General features: G+C 40.5%; 2 protein-coding genes across 5 annotated transcripts in view; one reads left to right on the forward strand and one right to left on the reverse strand.

Moving 5' to 3' along the window:
* LOC125292710 (gamma-crystallin M2-like) overlaps positions 1–23,675 on the forward strand; it is a 238,608-nt gene that overhangs the window by 6,442 nt on the left and 208,491 nt on the right. The window lies entirely within an intron of this gene.
* LOC125292701 (gamma-crystallin M3-like) lies at positions 16,774–17,856 on the reverse strand. The gene is made up of 3 exons (XM_048240130.1): positions 17,811–17,856; positions 17,287–17,529; positions 16,774–17,175 (listed from the first exon to the last, which is right to left on the reverse strand). Exons 1-3 carry the CDS (start codon positions 17,820–17,822, stop codon positions 16,897–16,899), a joined length of 534 nt encoding a protein of 177 aa, XP_048096087.1. The 5' UTR covers positions 17,823–17,856; the 3' UTR covers positions 16,774–16,896.

Here is a 23,675-nt window from a genome sequence, read left to right on the forward strand (position 1 = left end):
GACTATGTAACGCCAATACTGGAAATGCTGCCAAATGATGATGAATATTTGGTTTTCCTTTAATCCTACTGAATTTGTAATTATGTATCGGCCGTTCTAGTTGCCGATACCAATAGTATGTGCGTGCCGGTGTGTGTGTGCGTGTGTATGTGTGTGCACCACCATGTACAGGCCAATGAGTGTACAGTCACTAAATGTACACATTTAGAATTTCATGGATGAAATTCTATGAAACTTGGCATACCCCCAGAGAATGTCAGGTTAATCATACACATAAAATTTGGTGCAGTTCTGAACATCTTAACTGAAGTGTCTTCATCCTCGGTGCCACGGTTCAGGTAGTTATTTAGGAAAAACTGAATTTTTGGGGTTTCGGGGGGCCCGGCGCGTAAAAGTCTGGGGGGGCTACATACCCACCAAATTTCATGTGCCCCGGTGTTTCGGTGTCCCGGGTATTGTTGACCAAAAATTCAGGAAGTAGATGACGGGGGGGGAAAAAAGAAAGAAAAACCTTGACAATCCCTATATGACCGCTTCGCTAGCGGCGGTCATAATAATACGTTATGGTTACTTAAAAAATAGGGTGGAAACTCGTTGCCTTAAATAAGTTAAGTAAACAAAACTTTTCTCTTCCAAGTTATGTTTACTTGATGTCTACAATTAATGCACTTAGAAGAAAGTTATCCTTACTTAAGACTTTAAAGTTCTGGGGCCGGTTCCCCGATAATGCTCACTCTTAGCTTGCTAAGAAGACTCAAAAGATATATCTTTCCAAAGTTGTTTATGTTCCTAAGTGTGTTCCCCGGCGTCCCTTAGGAAGCTTCTTTAACACGCTGCGCTCTACGCTCGCTCGACGTTACAAAGGCGCTGTCCCAAGTGAAGGTGCTGAATTAGTTGGCATCGATTGCTCAGGAATCGATTTTCCACTTCACGAGAAAGAAAGACAACACGTTCTATGCAAATGAAACATTCCTCAACTTATTCCAGTGACTTTTTTATTTTAACATAGTTTAAGTTATCAGTAAAATATAGACTATTAATTAAATTATCAAATTGTCAGTAATATGTTCACACGATAGGCTATGTTGTGATGGATAGACAAACCGGGTACCCCTCGCAAACCATCCACCCTCCTTATCCCGTTGTGCCACTTCTTGACATGGGGTTAACAACATCTAAAAATTATGTAATACACTTTTATATTAATCTTAAGGCACTTTACAATTGATTGGCAAGCAGCTGCAGTTACTTCTGTTAATGCAGTATTGATTGTCATTGGTTAATGTTTTCAATAAAAAGCAACCTTCTACAATGAACAGAGAGAGAGATTTAGATACAGAATATGGTGGGGAAGCAACGCAAAAAAAGGGCACCGAGCTTCTCGTCAGAGGAACTTGAAGTTTTGCTGGACGAGGTGAGCTTTCACAAGGTGACACTGTTTTCCAGCTTTCGGAATAACTTGTGCAACAGCACCAAAAAAGAGCTATGGAGCGACATAGCATGGAAGATGGCTGCGTCCAGATCAGGCACACCAAGGTCCTGGCAGGACGTAAGGAAAAAATGGCATGATTTTTCAAGCCAGGTTAAGGTGAGAGGTTCTGCTGTCCGTAGAGACCGGGCGAGGACAGGTGCGGGGACCAGTTCGGTGCAACCCTTGACAGCACTTGAGGAGAAGGCACTGGCGATCATGGGAGACACAGTCTCACATGGAATCCCTGGGGGGATTGACGTAAGACGAGGTGACGCTGAACAGGCCTCATGTTCCAGGTCATCGCCACCCCCCAATGTGCCATGCTCTCCAGACACCGAGCCACCTGCAGCACTCTCCTCACCTGGCAGCACCGAGCCGGAAGGTTGCACTACACCACCACCTCCCGCACGCACGTCTTCGCCAGGACATCGCTACACGTCATCCCGACGTTGCTACACAATCTCACCATGTCGGTGTAGTGAAGAGTTGGTGAACATTAAGAAGGAGAAGTTGGTCGTGTTGCAGGACATTCAACGCCAGTTGACCGAGGCAAATGAGCTCGCTCGCCAGTCTCTGGAGCTGAAGAGAGCCAAGCTGGAACTGGTCAAGCAGCAGCATGCCCTAGCAGAGGCGCAATTCAACAGGCCCTCAATCTCGGTACCGATCTTGCTGCCAGCTGAAGGTGAGCCAGTTGTTCTTGGTTTATAGATTTGAGAATGAGTCAACAACTGATTCTCTATTGCCATTGGAAACCTACCGTCAAATCTTGTTCTATCTATGAGATACCTTATTTATCTACAAGGAAATTAAGCAGTGTCAATCTAAGTGTACATTGAGATATAAAGGCTCGTTTGAAGGGGCTGCGTAAAGACATTAGTTTGTGATGGATATTATCTGTGTGTTTGATGACGCATAAGGCTATGCATGAGGCAAAGCAGCGAAAAGGGAATCCTCTGACAACCATGTGACTTGCGTTCAATGGCCAACAAATGAATGAAGATGTATCAGCAATGTGACGTGGTAATTTGGGCAAATGTCAACTTTTGACTCAGGAATTGTAACGTGTAGGCTCCTTCGCCAACCTTAAGTGAAGCATGTCAATGAATGGCGTTGCACAGAGCACTTATGGAATGGACACAATGGCATGATAGAGTAAAGGTTTAAAGGATTAGAATCACACACAGACCATTTAATGGATGGTTTGGAACTTCCGTTTATTTTTCAGAAAACTAAACATTCCATCATAATACCAATCAAAAGAAAAATCCATTCAATCATGAATGATGGCTAATGGTAGCTCAGCAAGGTAATCCAAAAAGAAAATGTAACTCAACCAAAAACATTTGCAATCAAAAGCTGCCTTGCCTCAGCCCCGGCAGTGTGCAGGGCAGCCCTCTGTGGAGGATAGAGGACCTCAACTTCTACCTCTCCATCTTCCTCCTCATCCGATTCCACCTCCTCCTCCTCCTCCGCCACCGCGCACAGCCATGTTATGGAGTATGGCCGTTGCCACCGTAACTGCACAACAGCTGTGAGGCTTCATGCGCAGTCCTCCTGCCGACTTGTGCAGGCACCGAAAAGCCAGCTTCCAGATGCCAATTGCACACTCGACAATGTTGCGCGTGCGAACGTGTGCAACATTGTAGGCCCTTTCAGCCCGAGTCTGTGGGTTGGTCAGCGGTGTGAATAGGTATGTTCTCAGAGGGTATCCACTATCCCCGAGGAACAGGCTCTGACCAAACCCCTCTCTTTCTGCTTGTTCACCCACGGCAGAATTGGCCCAGACAAAACTGTCGTGGGTGCTGCCTGGCCACCAGGTCGGAGATCACACCCCTATGGTCCACTATAACCTGCACGTTTATGGCCGCGTATCCCTTTCGCGATATATATACGCCTGGTCAATCACTGATGGATTGGCGATAGGAATGAATGTGCCATCCACCAGACCCAAGACTCTGGGGATGCCAGCAATGACATGACAGCCCTGGTGCACCACCTGGACCTCCTGACGTGTTGCCGGCAGACGGATGTAATCCCCGGCATGGCGCAGAAGGGCGTTGGTGACAGTGTGGACGCACCTCCACACTGAGGTCTTGCTTAGGCCGTGGCCCTCTCCCACAACCTCGATGAAACTACCTGTAGCAAAAAACCTTAGCGCTGCAAGTAGCTGGACTTCAGGGCTTAAAGCAAAATTCCTCCGCGTTAGCCTGGCAAGCGCAGGTCTGAGAAGGTCCAGCAGCTCCATAATCAGTTGTCTTGGGAGGCGAATTTTTTTTAATATAGCTACGTCAGGCAAAATGTCAAAAGGGCTGAAGTTTTGGCGAATAAAAAAATTGACATGAACTAAACGGCTCCGCGGCCGGCGCCGTCTTTGATTCAACACCAGGACACGTTGGTCGCTTACTGGACACCACCATGCTTACCCATTTATAGATCTTATTCATTTAGAGCCAAAGTGTTTGCTAGCTTTTAATTGTCAAAAGTGATTGCCAATTTGAACGCTTTAATGACATTACGAATCACCACCATATTAGTTCTGATACCAAATAAAGTAAACTTCATAAATATGCCTATATTCATTAAGTAACATATTTTATTATTAGTTTTAAAATTTCCATAACATAATATCGTTGAGCCACAACACTGTCAACATAGTCTACCATAGTTTGACTTGTACTGCGCTGCGCTGATTTCTAAAGACTGCACAGTGGCGGCGACTAGCGTCTTGAGCTCAAACAACGCTAAGAGAAGCTTACGAATGGTCCAGACCAACCTTACGAAAGTGTGACTTACAGAAGATATACTTAGCGTACGAACGTGTCGGGAATCGTGCCATAACGTTAAGAGAGAGATTAAGGAATAGGTTAAGAACTACTTATCGATAAGAACGTTTTGGGGAACCGGCCCCAGGTTACTTACTTCCAACTAGTAAAGTTTACTTCATGCCCTCGAGTAAAGCTTACTCGAAACAAAGTTGTTTACTACTGTTAAATGAGTTACCCTTACTTTGAGTTGTAAAGGGCACTTTATGTTGGATAGTAAAGTTTACTTGCAGAATATACACAAATAATTGGCACTATTAGATTAGATTAGATAACTTTATTGTCATTTTGCAGAGTACAAGTACAAAGACAACAAAATGCAGTTTGCGTCTAACAAGAAGTGCAAAAAAAGCAGAAAAGTGCAATGTGATATACAAAGACAGGTGGTGCATAGACAGGATAAGAAATATGCGGTGTGATGGGAATTATTTTTATGACATTTTCTTGCCCCAGACTAGATGGAGGCTTAGCTCCATTTACATTGAAAGTGTATTCTCTCTTTCTTTCAGATGTAGGTGTGAAATGTTCCCCACTGGCTGGGCACCATTTGCTCCTACCATCTGTCCACAAGCTCCTTTGTTCTGTCTTTGGGTAGACAAAGACCTTAGGGTTCACTTTAGCTGAATTATATGTTTGTGTTATTAACTGTAAATGTATTCATGTTGGTGGTTGGTGGCTGGTTCGGGTGCAGAGAGACCTGTAACGCCTCCTAGAGGGGAGTGGGGTGAACAGTCTGTGGTTGAGGTGAGAACAGTCTTTGATGATGCTGCGCGGCTTACGCAAGCATCACTTGCCCTGGATGGCCTTGATGGAGGGAAGTGAGGAACCGGTGATGCTTTTGGCCAGTTTTCACCACCCTCTGCAGTTTTTTTCGGTCGTATTCTGGTGTAACCTCCAAACAAGCACAACTTACATGTCCAGTTCATTGCTCTGCATTTTCAGTTTTCCAACTGCAAAAAGAAAAAGAGGGCAAAATTATTATCAATATGCATCTATTGGCCATGTTTAACTAAAACAGCTGATTATTTATTTTTTATTTTAAGTTTATCACATTAAATGTTAATTTAACTTATTTCTCCAGAGACCTAATTAATACTGTTAAGCTAAAAATATCATGATTTGGCAACTTTATTTTCTTTAATTTCTCTATTGCTTCAGGCCTAGTATCACAATAGAATTTAAAATTTCAATCATACGTTGGAATTATATGATGCCATTTTGCACCTCAACAACAGCACGTTCGTAGAATTGAAAGCGTTCAAATTCCACACACTGCAACCTAAGGCCTCTTGCTAAATCACAACGAAAGATTTTAGATAAAAGACCATGGATCATTTTCTCAGTCAGTAAGGTTATGAGTCCAATTATCCTAATTGTTTTATCAATACAGTAGGAATATCGACGTAAACCAGTGATCCCCAAACTTTTTCTTCCGAGGGCCAGCTTACTATGCCTGGCTGTAAGAGAGGGCCAGAGACTCGGAGTATATCAGTAACCATAAATAGCTTAGTGCTGTGAACAACAGCAGTCTACCTTAGTTGAATATTCCATTACATTTAATCTATAGGCTATTGCAATTTAATACCATTGTTAGCTGTGTTTATATTGCCATCATGCCATATCAGTGTAAAATGTAACTCAAATTAAATAATACTAATAAAAAGACTTTTGCATTCCCAAAAGTATTAGCAGGTAGTCCCAAAAGTATATTTCATTAAAAATGTGTGAACTCTGAAAATTTAAAGTTCTCAAACTATGAGAATTTTATGAAGTGCTGAAGTGGTCTGAAATAACCACCATTCTAACTTTCACTCACCTGAACTTGTGAACATTGTATGAACATTTGAACAAATAAAAATAATTATCCCAGAAAGTCCCAGAAATATGACTTGAATATAAGTTAGTTAGTTATTAATAATTAATAATTGATAAACTTTTAGAATACTTTGAGCACTGATGCAGTCAGCATAGGCCTCTTACATTGTTTGCAGGTAGGACTACATTTCATTCCGTTTTTGATGGCAAACGCAAAACAGCGGCAAAACAACCACCAGTGGACAAAAAGAGTATTACATGTGTACTGTTAAGACTCGCCATAGAGAATGATTGGGGGAAATTGCGGAGGTTATAGTTTGACGATGTCGTACTCCCGTGCGGGCCAGATGCTATACTACGGACATGTTTTGGGGGGCTACCCAAAATGAGGTGGCGGGCCGTAGTTTGGGGACCACTGACGTAAACCATACACAGTTTAATCTTTACACATTTTGAATCAACTTAGCATGCTAGCAAGCGCTTTCTCATGAGAAATGGCTAGAACTAAACTTCATTAAGACAGCTCATGAAGACAACTGCTATTGTCAAATGTATATAGCCTAGACCCCAGACGCCACCACTTCCTCATAACTTCGATAACAAAAAAATATCAAAGGGCTTAAATACCTAGAATATTTGTTTTCTTCTCTGCATGGTCTGAGGCAGTGTTAACTCGCATATCAGTTAGCTGCAAACTGTTAGCAGCTAGCGCATATCGGTCACTTAGCAAGTTGAACTTAACATTACCCCAGCTGTTAATGAAACCGAATGTACAGTTTTGCACAAATGCTGTTAGTTCAACCTATACTGTAAACATTTGACACATTAATACATACTGTAAACTTACCGGACAGAGCAAGTCACTGGTGAAGCTGCGTTACACTCCCATCCCAAAAGTCAGCCACACCGTAACACTGCCGACCGTTGGCTGTGGAATCCAGAATGCTCCCTCTGCTGACTGTGCGCATGTGCACTGCGTGAGTCCAGTTTACTCAGTTCTGAGTTGTGAAGCTTACTCGTGTATCTCAAGTTTTAGACCCCATTGATGCAAGTTCGGCACATTACTAATGTTACTCTAGTAAGAACACTAGGTCAGCCTATAGTAAGTAAAGTATAATACTTGTGTTACTGCAGTAAGATGTAGTGTTATTATGACCGCTGCTAGCGAAGTGGTCATATAGGGATTGTCTACGTTTTTTTATTTTTTTTCCGTCATCTACTTCCTGAATTTTGGTCAACGATACCCGGGACACCGAAACACCGGGGCACATGAAATTTGGTGGGTATGTAGCCCCCCTAGACTTTTACGGAAATTTTTTTTTGGTCCCCGGGGGCCAATCCCACCGCTGAGCCCCACGAAACCCAAAAAATGCAGTTTTTCCTAAATAACTACCTGAACCGTGGCACCGAGGATGAAGACATTTTTATGGTATGTTGGTCTCAAGGGCCCACATCAACCTAGCCCATAATAACTCATTTGTGATTTGCACCCCCCCCGGTAAAAATAAAAATGCAACATCATTCTGCTTTAATCGCCCCTCTCTTCAGTTAAGATGTTCAGAACTGCAGCAAATTTTATGTGTATGATTAACCTGACATTCTCTGGGGGTATGCCAAGTTTCATAGAAGTAGAATTTCATCCATGAGGGGGCCTTCAAAAAAATGAAGTTAAGTTGTGTACATTTAGTGACTGTACACTCATTGGCCTGTAGATGTTGGTGCACACACATGCACACGCACACACACACAGGCACGCACTATCGGTATCGGCAATTAGAACGGCCGATACAAAATTTACAAATTCAGTAGGATTAAAGGAAAACGAAATATTCATCATCATTTGGCTGCATTTCCAGTATTGGCGTTACGTAGTCGTTTGTCCACCAGATGGCGCATCGTTGCAGTGAGACGTAATTTTGTTGGAAGTTAATCTAAAGTGGGTTGGAAAGACACTTCCTACAAGGACACTGTAGTTTACCGCAGAGAACGTCTAATAAGGGTAGGATGATTTCCACATGAAATGTAATTCCCATTTCTTTTTGAAGCCGAAATAAGTCTGAGAATGTTTATCGGACATGCTTGGTTTTAACTGTACATTAATCTTATTCAAGTTCTATAGGCCTACTTACGACCTAGGTAAAATAATGTTAGGCCTACATTGGTTGAGTCATGGAGGCCAATTTGATTATTGACCAGTGTATTTGTAGAAACCATAAATGCGGTTACCAAGCACATTGATATCAGCGCTGTAATGTATCTTTTCTGACCATTATAGCCTACAGGAGCTAAGTGAGTTAGTCACAACGCGTTCACTAACGTGGTTTTCTAATGGAAAATATAGACCTAGCCTACCTGGAACATATATGAAGCATCCTAAACAGGCTGGGACATTTCTGCTTGCTAAATAGGTTTTTCTGCTGTTGATTCGCTCACAGTCCTTGGTGGCCCTGTCAGTGCTTTGTAAAATGTTGCATTACAGTAAGACCACAAAAAAGTCTCAAAAGCATCTGAGCTAACGCTCATTCCCAAACAATCCTCTATTTTCAAAGGTGTTTCAAGTAACGTTAAGGAAGAGCATGGCTCAAAGTAAAGTAACTAGGGCTGAGACGATGTAATTGACTAGACTACATAAATTCGTCAAAGTGAATCATTTGTGTCAACTCGTCACAATGTAGATTTATTAACGCACCAGTGATGATCTAGGCTACATCTCCATTTAAACCAAATGGCGCACTTTGAGAGATGTATCCAGGGCATGGCTGTAGCCTACCTGTTGCACGTGCTACAAAAATCATTCTGTGCGATGGATGATTTACTAATGTTACGTCTGATACAGTTTTGCCTATGGCTATACATGCATTGAGACTGAGACGCTTTGTTTGTTTGTTTGAAGTGCTTGTTTAGGGTGTGACTGTGAGAGGTGAATCGATGTGCTTTGATTCCAGCTTGGTAGTTGTAGTCTATGCGATTAAAAAGCATGTGTGTGTGGGAAGTATCCAAACAATGATAACACTTTCATTATGGCTGCTTCAGCTACTGCACAGTGGGTCCCATTTAGGTGTAAAAAAATAACACTTAATGAGTCACACTTTTCACTGACAAGTATAACTAAAACTTAAAGCACAAGTTTGATTTTTTAGACATTAAGCCTAGTTTTTTTGCAGATTGAATGAAATACAATGACTAAGATTGAAATGTTGACAAATGCTTCTGTTCCGAGTTTTTGGTTGTTGCTGGAGCACCCCCCCCCCCCGCGGCTGCAGAGGTGCCCACAAACAATCCTTCCTAAAACGCATTAAACATTAAACACTAAACACATGAAACTCACGAGTGGTCAGAGGTGTTCACTGATACGCTGGCAAAAAGTGTCAAATTATAATAATACATAATAATAATGTAATAATACATAATAGATTTTATTGGAGAGGTTTACATAACTTCTACACACAAAAATGGCACACTATATTTGAAATCATCCTGTGTGCCATATGTCATCTGCAAGTCAAATGTTTTATGGTACACAAGTTAATTTACACTGATAATCTTCAATTCCTCAACCTCTTTGAAACTGACATGAAATGAATGAAAATGTTCATCAAAACAACATGTCTGTAGCACAACACTGTCAACACTACTGCAAATAATCAACTTGGGGTAATATTCAGTGCCATAGCCTTTTGCCCATTTAACTTTTAAAACATAAACATCAACAGAAACATTTAAATACAATGCAATATTGTCACCCTCATTCGCATCACACAGAGCAACCATTTTTTTAATAGCTGTAGACGGCAATCCAAACTTGTAGGCCAAGTCATTTTGATGTTTGATTGCTAGAGTTTTAGTTACATTTGTAAAACTTTTCAGTTGTTTTTTGAAGTAATAATGCTTAGACTTGTAACGCATTGACCACATGTGAAGAACAGGCCCCAGAAGTCTTATACAACGTGGATAATGAATTAGAAAATGATGTTTGGACAAAAGCCTTTTAGAGGGAAATAAATCTTTAAATAGCCTGTGATGTTCAGCAATGACATGTTTTAAGCAAATGGTCAAACCTTCTGTTAAAATTGGTGAAAACGCAATGTTGACTATTCGCACAAGTAGTAAAAGAAGCTGCCAACACTTGTCGCCTCTTTGCAAAATATAAGGGACATATCTCCAAATATAAGGGACATATTTCTGACGAAACATCACGTCTGGATAGCATTAAGCCCAATTATAAATAATAATTGTTCTTACTTTCTTTGTAGCCATAATTGAATGACAGTATCCGATCTTGTAGTTCTCTGTGTGAAATGAATTCGGATTTCAAATATTCTAATACAAGTTTCATCTCGTATTGGGCAACTCCTTCCAATATATCAAGCATTTTGTCAACAGAAAAATTATCTGATACACTGAAGTACTTAAGCTCATCAAGTACACAAGAACGCTTAACACCATACACATGAGTTAGTGTTGGGGTTGCCTGTTTAGCTTCGCAATGGTGCAGGTGCATATCTTTTGATCGTAAAGTCACACTGGGGTCATCCTCATAAAAGACAGTTTAAATGAAACTTTCCCTTCTCAGTCAGGCAAAAGCGACAGCAGGAACGGGCAGAAAATGATTCAACATCCAAACAAGCAGTGCAAGCCAAGATTATCAGCCGTTACTTGGACTATAGTACCCCGTAAACGCCCATTGAAGCATTGAACTTCAATTCCCTCAGTCTCGAGTACTTTAAGGTCTGACACAAGTGGCTCTAATATTGCATTGAACCCATATGTTTTAATATCTTGGGTGTGGAAGAGTGTGCATATATGTTGTCCAGACATGAATTAAATTTAGACTGGAAATTTCTCAATGTAAAGCCTCCCATTTTATGACAACCTCTCTTGGATCCCAAGGGATTACATGGTTCAAAGTCATCATAGAACAACTGAATTTTCAATGCATGACTCTCACTTGAAAAAGTGAATGTGCCTTTATATATAACCCATCCTCCAAATCAACATACAAGCCATCTAAGGGAACTCCTGCCAGATTTGAGCATACTACGTCTTTGGATTTTTGAAAATGGACAGTAATGTCAGAATAGGAACATAAGAGAATTTGTCTATGACAAGCACTTGGTCGTTTTTTTTTTGTTCCTCCTATTATCAAACCTGACTCCAAGTACTTTCTCTACGGGAGTAACAATTTCTCTTTGAAATAGGATTTCTGTTTAGAGACTGTATTAAGGGAGGTGTAGGGATTTTCAATTTCACTAAATGCTTTTGTGATTCTAGTACGCATTTCTTTTTCTGGGGATAAACATTTTAAAGCTGTTTCTTTCACCTGACTTTGAATCTGTTCCACAAGTTCTTCTAATGACTATACTACTCCATCAACAGTATTTTGGCCTACTCCTGCTGACAGCAGTTGAGCTACAATAGCTCCACAAGCATCTTTGGTGTTTTTATTGGTCACTGAAAATTCTGCACTTTGGACTGAGGAGGTAGCCACATCGCTAAAACACAAATCACCATAGGACATTGGGACATTACTGGCCGCAGAGGTCTGTCCCTCAGTGTTACTTTGAACTGGACTTTGTCCACTGTGAACTCAATTCAAATGTTTTCTAAACCCTAAAAACGACCCAAACTCAAGAGAACAACCATTCTGGTCACATTTAAAGGTGAGAGTTTTCCCAGGCAATAAACCATGAACACACTTCAGGTGTCTAACAAGAAGATTCACCCCACCAAAACATTCACTACATAGAATACACAACATATTAGAGATAACCTGGCTTATAGATTAGTAGAACTCAACAGCTAATCTTACTCTGAGTTCAGCAACCCGAGGAGTCTCTAACCTTTCCTATGTCTATTTCAATAATTGTGGTCTGAATGAAAGTGTATATTTTGTACAGCGTGTTGTTGTAGGATGTGCCAAATACAAAGTGAGCTTGAAAAGTTCATCAAATGCTCCAACAGCACTCATAGCCTGACACGCAATGGCTTGCTTGTCCAGTATGATGTAGTTGGCATGGATGCGACTTTTCTTGGTAACGGTGGCAAGAAGATAGGCCTGTCTTCTCTCTTTAAAAGAATCAAGGTGTTGTTTGCTGGTTCCTGTCTGTCGATGACACAGAAACAAAAGACATTTGTTCAATTTCAGGTCAATCTGTTTTTTTTTAATTGATTAATGAGCAAGCCAACAGCCTGAAAAGCACAGCACTGCTCATCACTGAGCCTCACAATCTGTCAAATAAATAATCATAAAAACATAAAAATCTAATGTAACACACTATTTTACATGGTAAAATACCTGACTCCCACCAACTTCTGACCACAGCTGTTTCCAAATAAAAGCTTATTTTGCATTTTATGTTAATGTTTTGGATTTTCATGCTCGGAATTACTTTTTCTAGTATAAGACACTATTATTTTTCATTTGTTTGAAAATAGTTAAAGGCCCTGACGGTTCGCCACTGTTGTGTGTCTGCCCTAATTCTAAAGCATGGCCACCGCTACAAAATGAAGAGGAAACACTGGGAAGAAAGTTAATGTTTTAAATAGACTACATCAATACAATATGTAATATGTGAGGTGAAAATTGATGGGCCATAATAACCTCTGACTAGTTTTGCCTATTGTTAAATTGCAATGTGAGCGGCAGCCAGCGGGGGAGGATACGTCGGCAGGATTATTTAAAAAGCATCCGCAACTACATTGTGCGTCTGCCCTGATTCTGATACCATGGCGACATTAATTTTGCCGTGGCGGGCCGCCATGCTAAAATCAACGTAGAGGAAACACTGAAGTTCAATGTTAAGATTCTCGCGAACCATTTATCACAACTTATATCATTGGAAAGCTTAGATTCAGCTTGTTCATGTGATATCTGTGTGACGAGTACCCCGCAAGCAATTTAGTTGAACCTGGACTTGAGATTTTACTGGGGCACAGCAAAAATGGTATTTGTTATCGTCAACATTTTTAATCGTGGTTTACCGTTACACCGGTAACCGTTACATCCCTAGAATAGACACACTGGTCTAGACAGCATTTTCTGATTATCCTATCATAGCCTCCATTTTAGTTCTTTGATGCATCTCATTCATTTGACACGTAGCATTATGGGAATCAATGGAATATTCTATAATCTACACATGAAGCCCTGACTACTCCACTGCCTTTGTGCTCTCTCGATTTCCCTGGCCTGCTGTCTCTGTCATGTTACCTGGTGGACTTAGAAGAAAATGCATCCTCTCATATCTTGTTTGGAGGTAATTTGGCGCCTGATGGCCACTGTTATGTTTACTGTAGTTTATTTTTTATCAGTGTTGTGCGTGAACGAGTTCAAAAGAACGCATTCATTGAACACGCTCATTTTTTCGTGAACGTTGAACTGAACGCAACACATTTTTTAATAAAGAACTTGAACGTGAATTAGTTCACATTATGTGTCATGAACGGCAGACATCACTGTAAATGAACGTTGGAATTTGTTTTCCATTGAAAACTGAGTGACATCTGTTTTCTTTTGAAAAGCATAGCGAGAGAAAGTTCCTCTCTCCTGTATTCTCGCTGGTGCCGCTTTTAAATCATGGATCACCAGACAGAAATGGTTTTGACATTGTGTGCGCAATGCATTGCGGGCAACGTAGTGTCCGGCTGAGAATAGTTGAATAGCATACTGGCTTCCGCACAACGTTACCCGTGATGAATAGAGCTCCACAGTCCCGCCCACAGCCAAAATGCGGTTAGGTACCGGATGTAAGATTCCCATTCATTTGTCCCATTGACGTTTGGAAAAATCTGTATCTAAAGAGTTTTATAGCATGTCTTAGGCTAACCAGCTACGGCATAACTCATAAGCATACAACATATCATTTCGAGTGAAAAAACGAGGAGAAAATCCAAAAAAACAAGGTACAAGACTGTGTACATATTTTCATTTCCGAGCGAAGGAACTACTCATCCCATAAACCACCGCGCCTCACTGAATAATATAGGCAAAATCGGCGCGATATTTTCGCTATTTCCAACCGGCGACAGCACGCGAACCCTTTCCTCCAAACAGTGATTTTTATATAGTGAATGTGCAGTTAATAGCAGTTATTTCATGAGTAATCGTGTAAATAATAGTGTTTTGATATTGAATTTTATATTTATCATCGTGTATTTTTATATCGTATTATTATTGTGTGGACGCGGTTAACGTTAACGGCAGTGCTTCGTAATGTTACCTGACTCATCCTATGCTGTCATCACTGCTCAGTCGGGCTGATGCATGGACTGGTGCATGGTCGGCTCTTGGACCACCATATTCAGTTTATTAATTTGCCGTGAATTATTACACAAAATGTTCATTAAATGCACAAAGTATTCCTAGGTTAATGATTGATATGAATCATACAGTATGAAGGCTACAGTAGCCTAGCTAATGTTAACTAGCACTGCTAGCAGCATTAACGTTACCAACCTCCCTGCTTAACACCACAACTTTGTAGGTCTTGTCCCTCATGCTGGCCCATACAAAACCCACAAACTGACTCTCGGACACACAACAGTCAATAATGTGACCCGATTTAAAGTGGCTTTCACCCCTTTGGATACTCACTAAAACATAATATATTTCATACCTGTGTTGCAGCATGTAGGCTAATGTTAGCTGCATTATGTAATGGCATACAATGTCGGAAATGCTAAAGGTTAGCCTGTCGGCTACCTGGAAAGTTTGAGTGTTTAAACTAACATTTACAGTGGTCTATTTGATAGTGTACTGGCCCTGACTAAGTTCGTGTGATGTATAAACCCCAATCCTTGTTGATACAAGTATTCGTCAAGAAAGTTTTTAATCACATTAAGATTTTCGCCATAGGCAGTAAAAGACTCCGCCATCTTTGTCAATATTTTTCGCTGTGAAAGTTTCAAACTATGACCATAACTTCCTTTCCACCAATCAGGCTACGTTATACAGTGACGATGAAAAGAGAAGACGCAGAAGTGGCGTCTCGTCTTCATTTTTTAATTCGCGTTTAGACGAGCATTCTCTGGGGAAATCTTTGTTTATATGAAGACGCAAGAGTATGTGATATTCGATTGGATATGCATTCCAGACCGCTGGGTGGTGGTGTGATAGAACCCCGCACGCCACGTGCAGACATTCTAATTTGACAGTTTAGCCAGAGAGGTAATCAAGGATCTTTGGTTTAGCCGTTTAGACGGAGACGCAACCCGGGTCGTCTTCAAAACTCTACACTCTGGAAGGAGTCTTCAGATTTTTGCGTCTTCAAGCCCCGATGGCGGGGTCGCCGTGTAAACGAAAGGCACTTATGAAAAAAGATTTTGTCGTCTTCCTTCGCAATCGTTCTCGTATAAATGGCCCCTCAGAGGCATCACTGTGGGATTGTTCAGGATTGTGGGTAATGAAGTACTTATCCAAGAGATCGCGAATAAAAGGCATTTATCTCAAAACAAGGTTAGTGCCCCATGAACTCTTGGTGTCTATAGGAGCATATACAATCGCTTAGTACAGCCGTAGCTGGTTTTAAGTCTACCACGTGCAGTTAAGTTTTTATGGCTCATACCGCAATTGTCAATGGAGAAATTGCATTGAATTTTTACATCCGGCATCGGCTGTGGGCGGGACTGTGCAGCTCTATTGCAGCAGAGCAGGGTAGGCATAGCAACGCCGCGTATCAGGCAACGACGAGAGCGCGGAGGGCTGGAGGAGCGAGAGAGAGAGAGACAGACCAATGACGAGAGTGAGAGAAAGCGCAGCAATTTTAAAAAAAAAATGGCTAGTGGAAGTGATGGCACGGAGACTGGTCTACCTTGTCTGTACTGCTGCAAGTTTCATCACCTGGTAAGAAACCGACAATTGCAGTGTCATGAGCAAATGTCTACAATGAGCAGCTTCAAAGAACGTATAGTGATTTCTAGCTCGTAGTGTGAAAAAAGTATTTATTTGAATATCTCACGAAAAAAGTAAAATGAACTGAACTTTGAACTAGTTCAGAATTAAAATTGTGAACTTTGAACATGAACTGTTCACTTTGTATGTATGAACTGAATTTGAACTAGTTCAGAAAAGCTGTGAACTGGCACAACACTGTTTTTTATCTTATATGTTTAGACAGACACGTGGTGGTTGTGGTTTCAAATATGAGCCCTTCGTCTCATTGTCCTTGGAAGTTTAAAACTAGGTAAAAAGACAAATACTCCAGCTCTCTTCAAATCACTGTTTACACATACAAATGGGCATGTACTGTATCTCATCTCCTACTTCCTGATGACAGGAGTTGCCTTAAAAAAATAAGTAAATTTAGGCTCTACTTGGACCAGAGTGAAGTTTGTTTACAGTGGACCTTGGTCTGTCTCCTCCCTTCACGCCACAGTAATGAAGTCTTTTGCATGTGACTAAAACTAATGAATGGGTGGGTGTTTACGTTGTTCTACTAGTGCTACTATTACTACATATACCTGAATATTTAGCTAAATTTAGGTATTTTTCATTTATCAGTGTATCTGAACATCAACTTCAATCTACAACCTAGGGTCTATTTTTGGAACTCTCCTCCCTTACTGTCTATTGGTCCCAAGGTTTTGGTCCCAATGTTTATATTTGTTATCATCCAAAAATAGGCCCTAGGTTGCCCCGTAATTAAATAATTAAACCGTAAACTGTTATTTTACAAGAGATTAAACATTTTATTGACGATCAGATGTTATTGAAGGGTCAACTGGATACTTAATTCCATGATGCATCCATGATCCATTATTCACCTTTTAACAGTACATTCTCTGTAACTTTTACATACAGGAATCCATGATGCGCCTCATGCTCTGGAACCTCATGTTGCTCATTCCCATCTCCCTGAAGCTTCTGTACTCGCCAGGCCTCATGTACATCATTCTGCCTCTGAAGTGGGGCTGCTCATACATGAGCCAGTGGCCATCCATAACATGGCAGGACTGGCAGTCAGACATATGGTAGCGGTCCATGATGGAGTCACAGTCATCCATCAGCTCCATCATCTGACCACCGTAGTTCTCCCTCTCATAGATCCTCATTCTGAATTGTCCTCTGTGCTGTATAGGACAGACATGAAGTATATGAGGCATTGGCTTTCTAATAATACAGAACAAAACAACAGTAAACCAATATTGATAGCACATGACTAACTACTAACTATTATTTACCATGGGGATCATGCGGCAAGATCTGATGCAATCGTTCATGCCCATCATGCGCATGTAGTCAGAGTACTCGCCCCTCCTCATGAAATACTGGTTACCCATAAAGTTAGGACGGTCGTAGACCATGAAGCAGCCGCTCTCCACCCTGCAGGAGTGGCAGCGGCTGAGGACGGAGCTCATGTCAGCACAGTCGCTCATGCACTCATAGGAGCGACCCTGGAAGTTCCTTTCCTCGTAAAAGATGATCTGAAACAACATTTAGTATCCTGGTTATTTCTCAACATTTAGATGAATGCATGCAATGGGTAAAGCCATGTATTAAGTTAGATGAATTTTTACAGCCCTTTCATTATGTATTAGTATAAGAATCATTTATTATTCCGTATCAATATATGTATATTTTGTATATATAATAATTTTTCAAAACTCGCTTTTCAAAAATACATATATACAAACGTTTTTCTTTTTATCAAAAATATACTAAAAAGATTAATATATTGTAGAATATATTCCAGAGGTGTGCTTACCTTGCCCATCATGGTGGTTCTGGTGTATCTGTCTCAGGAATGCACAATTCTGACACTGACTTCCTGCTGTTTTTATACTTGACCTCGTTGCCAAAGAAAATGTTGATCCATTGTGTGAAACCCTGACTGAGCAACATGGCATAAGCCCACCCTGGTCTGCTCACCACAAAAAGTGGCATCTAAAGGGTTATTATTTGCCATTATGTGCATTTGTGAAGTGAGGCCCATGACTACATTGTTCCTCGTCAATAGTAGAGGAGAAAATTCTTGTCTCTCTATACCTTTTTCCCACAAAGTACGCTACAAAACAGACATGAAACACATCACTACCTACATTACAGAGAAAATAAAGTGTCTTCAGATTAGTATTTTACCTTGAATGTAAATACCTTCAGCCATATGGAGTCCAGCTGTTATGCACGCAGTGACACTTACTGTAAGTTAACATGGTATTTATGAAACCAGCAGTTCGTGTAATCAGCGCCTTTCTCCGGTGGAGGTGGCTTTTGAAATAGTACAAAAACGCAAAAACTGGTGCTCTAAATAGCGAATCTGTTGTCTTTGAAAGTTTTTCTTATTATTGCATTTAACCGCAATTTGGATTAACATTTTTTACGCTATCTTTTTACAAGTTTTCGACTAAAACTAAGCCCTGATGAAGACCTCTGCGCTAGGTCGAAACATGTTGGAGTTTTAATGAAGTAGCCAGTTCCAATAAAGGCTTTTAAAATGTATCCGCTGTCACCGTATTTGGAGTGCCTGGATAAATATCTTTCTTGAGGGAAATGTTATTTAGAAATACAAATTAATGTTGTTAATGGTGTGTAAATAAATATGTGTTTGCTGTCAGCAGAACTCCCACACCCCCAATAACTTTGTAGAAGAAAGCACATTACAGGGTGTTCTCAATGCAAATTAAAATGGACTAGTGCAGTGCCTGTAGGAAGTATGTATTCCTATAGTGGGAGCTGAAGAAGATTTTTCAGTTATGACCATTGTCGTGACCCATGTCTCCTCCCCATAAAGACGTGTCTTAATTGTATATACACATAGTAACATACAAAATACAAATATAGTTGGACTGTAAAGTACCAGAAAGATGGTACATAAAGAAAGACATAATTAAAATCAAAACAGTTGAGTTTTTAATTGAGGGGTGAGGTGGATTTCCAGAGAACTATGTCAAAATGTTTGTTGCGTGTGCGTGATTTACTGAGTAAGCACTTCAGTAAAAACAACATTGCTCAGAAAGTGGCGCTTTTTCTTTGTTTCTTCGTCTAGAGCAAGTATGCGAAGTCTATTTGATCTGCCAACTGCTGGCAGCAACGTAGAATTGTCCATGGCTGAAGAAATCTCTTGTGCAGACACCAAACACCAACGCTCTGTAAAGATTGACCCTGTGACTTATTCACGGTCATGGCAAAGCAGGGTCTCACTGGAAATTGTTTACGTGTCAAGGTGAATGGAAAGATGTTGTTAGATGGTATGAGAGTGATTTGTGGAATTAAGAGAGTCCGTCCGGCATTGACACCAATTACAGATTTTGCAACTAAGAGGTGTGGCAATATTTGTTCGATGATGTATCTTGAGCCATTGCAATGTCCATTTTATTGGTCAAAGTTTCTCAGTAGCATGATAACCATTCCAACTTTTAAAGTGATGCATTGAGGAGGCATTCCGGAAGGGCAGAGTGTGTTTAAAAATTCAGTTGGGTACATATGGTGACCCTCAGAATCTGCTGTGTCTACGCTGTTGCAAACGTGTTCTTCTCCAGGAAAGATCTTGGTCATGTACTCATTGACTGTGTCGACTTCAGAGTTAGTTGGGCATAATATGACACGTTCACATAGCCCCCGTGTGGCACAACTGTAAGTATTTGCCTCCAATCGCCACTGAAGACCATTGTGATGCCGCCAAATGGGTTGTCTGATCCTCGGAGCCACTGAAATGTACGGTCTTCTGCTTCTAATGCACGGCGATCCATCATTGACACTTCATCCACAACCATGAGGTGTGTCATCCTGATGAGTGTTGCAGTGCTGTCATGTTCACTCACAGTGCAAGTGGATTCATCAGTGAGAATGAGAGGACATCTTGTTCTACTGTGAAAGGTGGAGCCTTTTGGCAGTAGGGTTGTTGCGATGCCACTAGCGGCTGTTGCAAGAGCCACTTTGCCTGCTGCACAGACTTTGTTAAGGATGTGGCACAATACGAAGGTTTTTCCTGTCCCGCCACTTGCATCAAGTGCTATCATCTTTCCAAGTCCCTGTTCCACGCTGTCCATCACTGCTTTGATAACAGTTTGCTGCTCGTGATTAAGTGTGTTTTCTGTTTGATTAATATGAGCTTGAAGTTCTTCCATGTCATGCTCTGTCTCGTGCTGGATGATGCGGGGAGTTTGATTATGGTCATGAAGTGGATCAGGTTCAGGGAGTCCAAAGTTTCCACTCAGTGTGAAGCCATGTCTTTCAACGTGGTCCTTGAGGTCGAGTAGCACTTGATTCAGAATGTTTTCATTTGGCTCAATCACTGCAGCCCTGTGCATGAAGTCTTCACTTATAACACGTTTGTGCCTTTCACAGAAAGTAGTGCTGGCCCAAATGTGACATTTGCTGCTTCCTCCATAACAGAATCCACTTCCTGGTCATTGTCAACGATGCCATGTGCAATGCAGGCAGCCAGATAGGTGTCCATGACCACATCTCCAACTTTTCGGAGGTTGACTTATTCTTACAGACACAAATTCTGGAAACATATGAGAGACACTACAGGAGGTAATAGCCTTGCAGTTTTTTGTTGTTATGACCAAGGACATGGGTTAACGTTAGCTTCTTGTTCATGGCCTAGCATAATAATGCCAACTTAGACCACCTAGCTAGCCAATCAACACACCACCGACTTTCTTGCTGATTAACTTAACCTACGTTAACAAAATACTATCGTCATATAAGTTAACAACACTGGTGTTTCGTTTGCAGACGATCAACATTAGCCAAGTGTGTATGGTGCAGTAATGTTAAAAGTTAAGTTAACGTTAACGTAGCAACTTACTGAAGTCTGTTGTATCCAGTTCACCTTCATCGTCGTGTTGAGAAGGGGAGCAATCTGATCCAAACAACATTCAGATCGTTTCAACCACTACGCCTCCTCCGTCTCTGAGGTCGTGCTGTCAGATTTTTGTCTTTAATTATTTCCCCAAACGAGCCATAAGGAAAAAAATCCTCTGCCTTGCCGTGATAACTGTAATGTGTGTCAGGCGACCTTTACCATTTATGGCACTGTGGTCACAGTGATACAATGTAACGGCTACCATCTATTAATAAGTATCGAAAGTGATATGGGTTCATGGTTTACAGAGATTGGTTTACAGAAAGGCTATAATTTTGGTCCGTTTGGGGCCATTTAACATTGTGATTTGTTTACATCTTGTCAGAATCCATCATGGCGAACAATGAGTATAAATTAATCTTTTCTTAATCTTTGTTTAAACTGGATTAACTAATCCAGGGTTAAAATTAAGATGTGCAACGAGTCTCTGGTTAATTTAAACCCCTATTTAAACCTAGATTTACTAAACCTAGTTTAGGCCTAAACTAGGATTCATTTAAACCACGTTGGTGCAACCCGCCCTTAGTCTTTTTTTCGCAATTGAAATGTGTTTTGTGTGTATGTGAAGTGTTGAAATACATCTGGGTACACAATGTGCCGCATGTGTGGATGTAGAGACACCTGCCACATCGCGTTAGCGTAGTGGCAGGTGGCCCTGCGTCCAGTAAGTTCTGGGCAGTGCCTTCATCATTGAACATGATGACCTGTTCATCCTGTAGGTGCATTGCCAGCATCCTTACTGGTGGTTGTTTTCGTTGGATGGGAAATTCGTATATTCGCCAGTAGGCCTCAGATGCAGTGATGTACCATCCCAACTCATATAGCGTGTCACCTCATCGCGTCGAAGTTCTTCACAGTCTCGTCAGGAACATCCAACCTTACCAGACATTGATCTGGACCTTTCTCCAAGTATTTGTACAGATACTTGACACTGGAGACAGCGCAGACAATTTCAAGGTTAATATGTGCATTGTATCGGAGCAAGATGTATGGATTGTACGGTACAACCCACGCATTATTGACAGGCACCTTAATGCCCCCTCTGATTGTCTTAAAGATGGGTGAGCCAGGTACTCCTTCAGCTTGTCTTCTGTACAGTGGGTAAGAGTTGTCTGAGAAGCTTGTGGTATTTCTCAATTGAGGCCTTGAAACAAAGAACCATATTTTCAAATTTTGAATAATATATTTTTTTTTATTTGGACAGTGAACATTATATTATATACTTTTATTTGACTTGAAGATAGATAACAAAAGCTTCCCAATTCTAATGAGAAGATTTTTCAGTGTTAAAGTAATTTACATTTAATGTGGGATACCAATATAAGTCCAATTCATCATATCACTTTAAACCACTGGAAATCTGATTCCTTTATCTTAGTTTTAATATAGTAACAGAACCTTAAAGAAAATATTAAGCATTTCTTTCTGTCAATTTTTTTTTTTTTGCTAACGTAAATCACAGAACTACAGACAATATAGTACGAACAATCAACAATACATACAATCAAAAAATAAACAACAGTAAACAATATTTATTGACAATACAGTACAAACAATAAACATATTTATATAACATTAATTTATGATTAATTTTACACAATAGACACAATATACACATACACAGTTAAAAAGTTCAGTAGTTTGAAGGGTTAAATTGTTTAACAGTGAAATATTGTAGTGAGGACTTTTATTTTGAAACAGTTTTTGGCAGAGGAAGCAGTTGAACAGGATGTGTAGTCTTAATAGGGCCAGTTTGTATGCTTAAAGCCTGAGACTGGCAGTTGATCCAGGTGGCCTGAACACCTGCCATGGGATTCTAATTGACTTAACGGCCGTATTATGATGTCATAATCGGCAATGTTAAGCTCTATGGGGATTTTAAAAAAATTTTTTCTTTAATAGTTTAAAAGTATAAAAGTTGAAAAGTTGAAAAAGACATAGCAGCTTGGTCCGTTTGAAGACCCTACGTTACAAAAGTTTGAGCGAAGTTTCTAAAAGTTAAACTGTTCAAGAGAAATTGCGTCACGGAAAAAGTGGTAAGCGGAATAATAATAATAAGTTGTTGATGTTGTTGCCTTGGAAGAACAGTACAGTGCATTTTCATGCACTGTAATTAAATTCCAGACCTTATATCTTAGCCTGCTATATAAGGTGACCTTTTTTCCGCCCTTTTACGTGTCACTTAATATTAATTTCTGTTCAAAATCAAGACGGGAGATTCTTTAGAAAACGCAATTGCACCCACCCCATAACTGTATCTAAATTATCGCTATATAAAATAAACAATAGACAATCAATTACAATAAAAGCTGTAAACAGTGTTTTTGAGACTGCATGTAGCCTACAAAAGCGCATGGAGCTCCTGTGAAATTTTGATTTTGCAACGAGAAACTGTAACAATGCTAGTCTAACATTACTTGTTTGAGTTTTCTACCCCGCGTTTCCTCTGGTAGTCACTGATCTGAGCTAATGAGCGAATTACTTAGCCAAGCCTAGCCTATCGTCGTGGGAGAATAAAAAAAGTTTTTTAACATCTCCATTGTAATGGTGGGCATTCTAAGTTAACCGTAGCATTAGGCCTATCTATTTAGTAACCCCATGGTAATGTGAGTGATCATAATAAAATATAAAACGTGTGTAAGTCCTTCGATAAATAACCAGGCTATGAACTCATAAACATGAACAGCATTTTGTCATCGTTTGTCATTCACTGTGCTGTGAACAGCATTAAGATGCTAGGCTAAAGAGCTTGAGATT

Source organism: Alosa alosa, chromosome 3 (genome assembly GCF_017589495.1).
Source record: "Alosa alosa isolate M-15738 ecotype Scorff River chromosome 3, AALO_Geno_1.1, whole genome shotgun sequence".
Classification (NCBI taxonomy): Eukaryota; Metazoa; Chordata; class Actinopteri; order Clupeiformes; family Clupeidae; genus Alosa; species Alosa alosa.

Bases quoted from the DNA above. Each gene is read 5' to 3' on its own strand.
- LOC125292701 (XM_048240130.1), bottom strand. The intron at 17,176-17,286 runs GTAAATAATAGT...TGTCCTATACAG, and splicing joins CTTGCCGCATGATCCCCATG to CACAGAGGACAATTCAGAAT.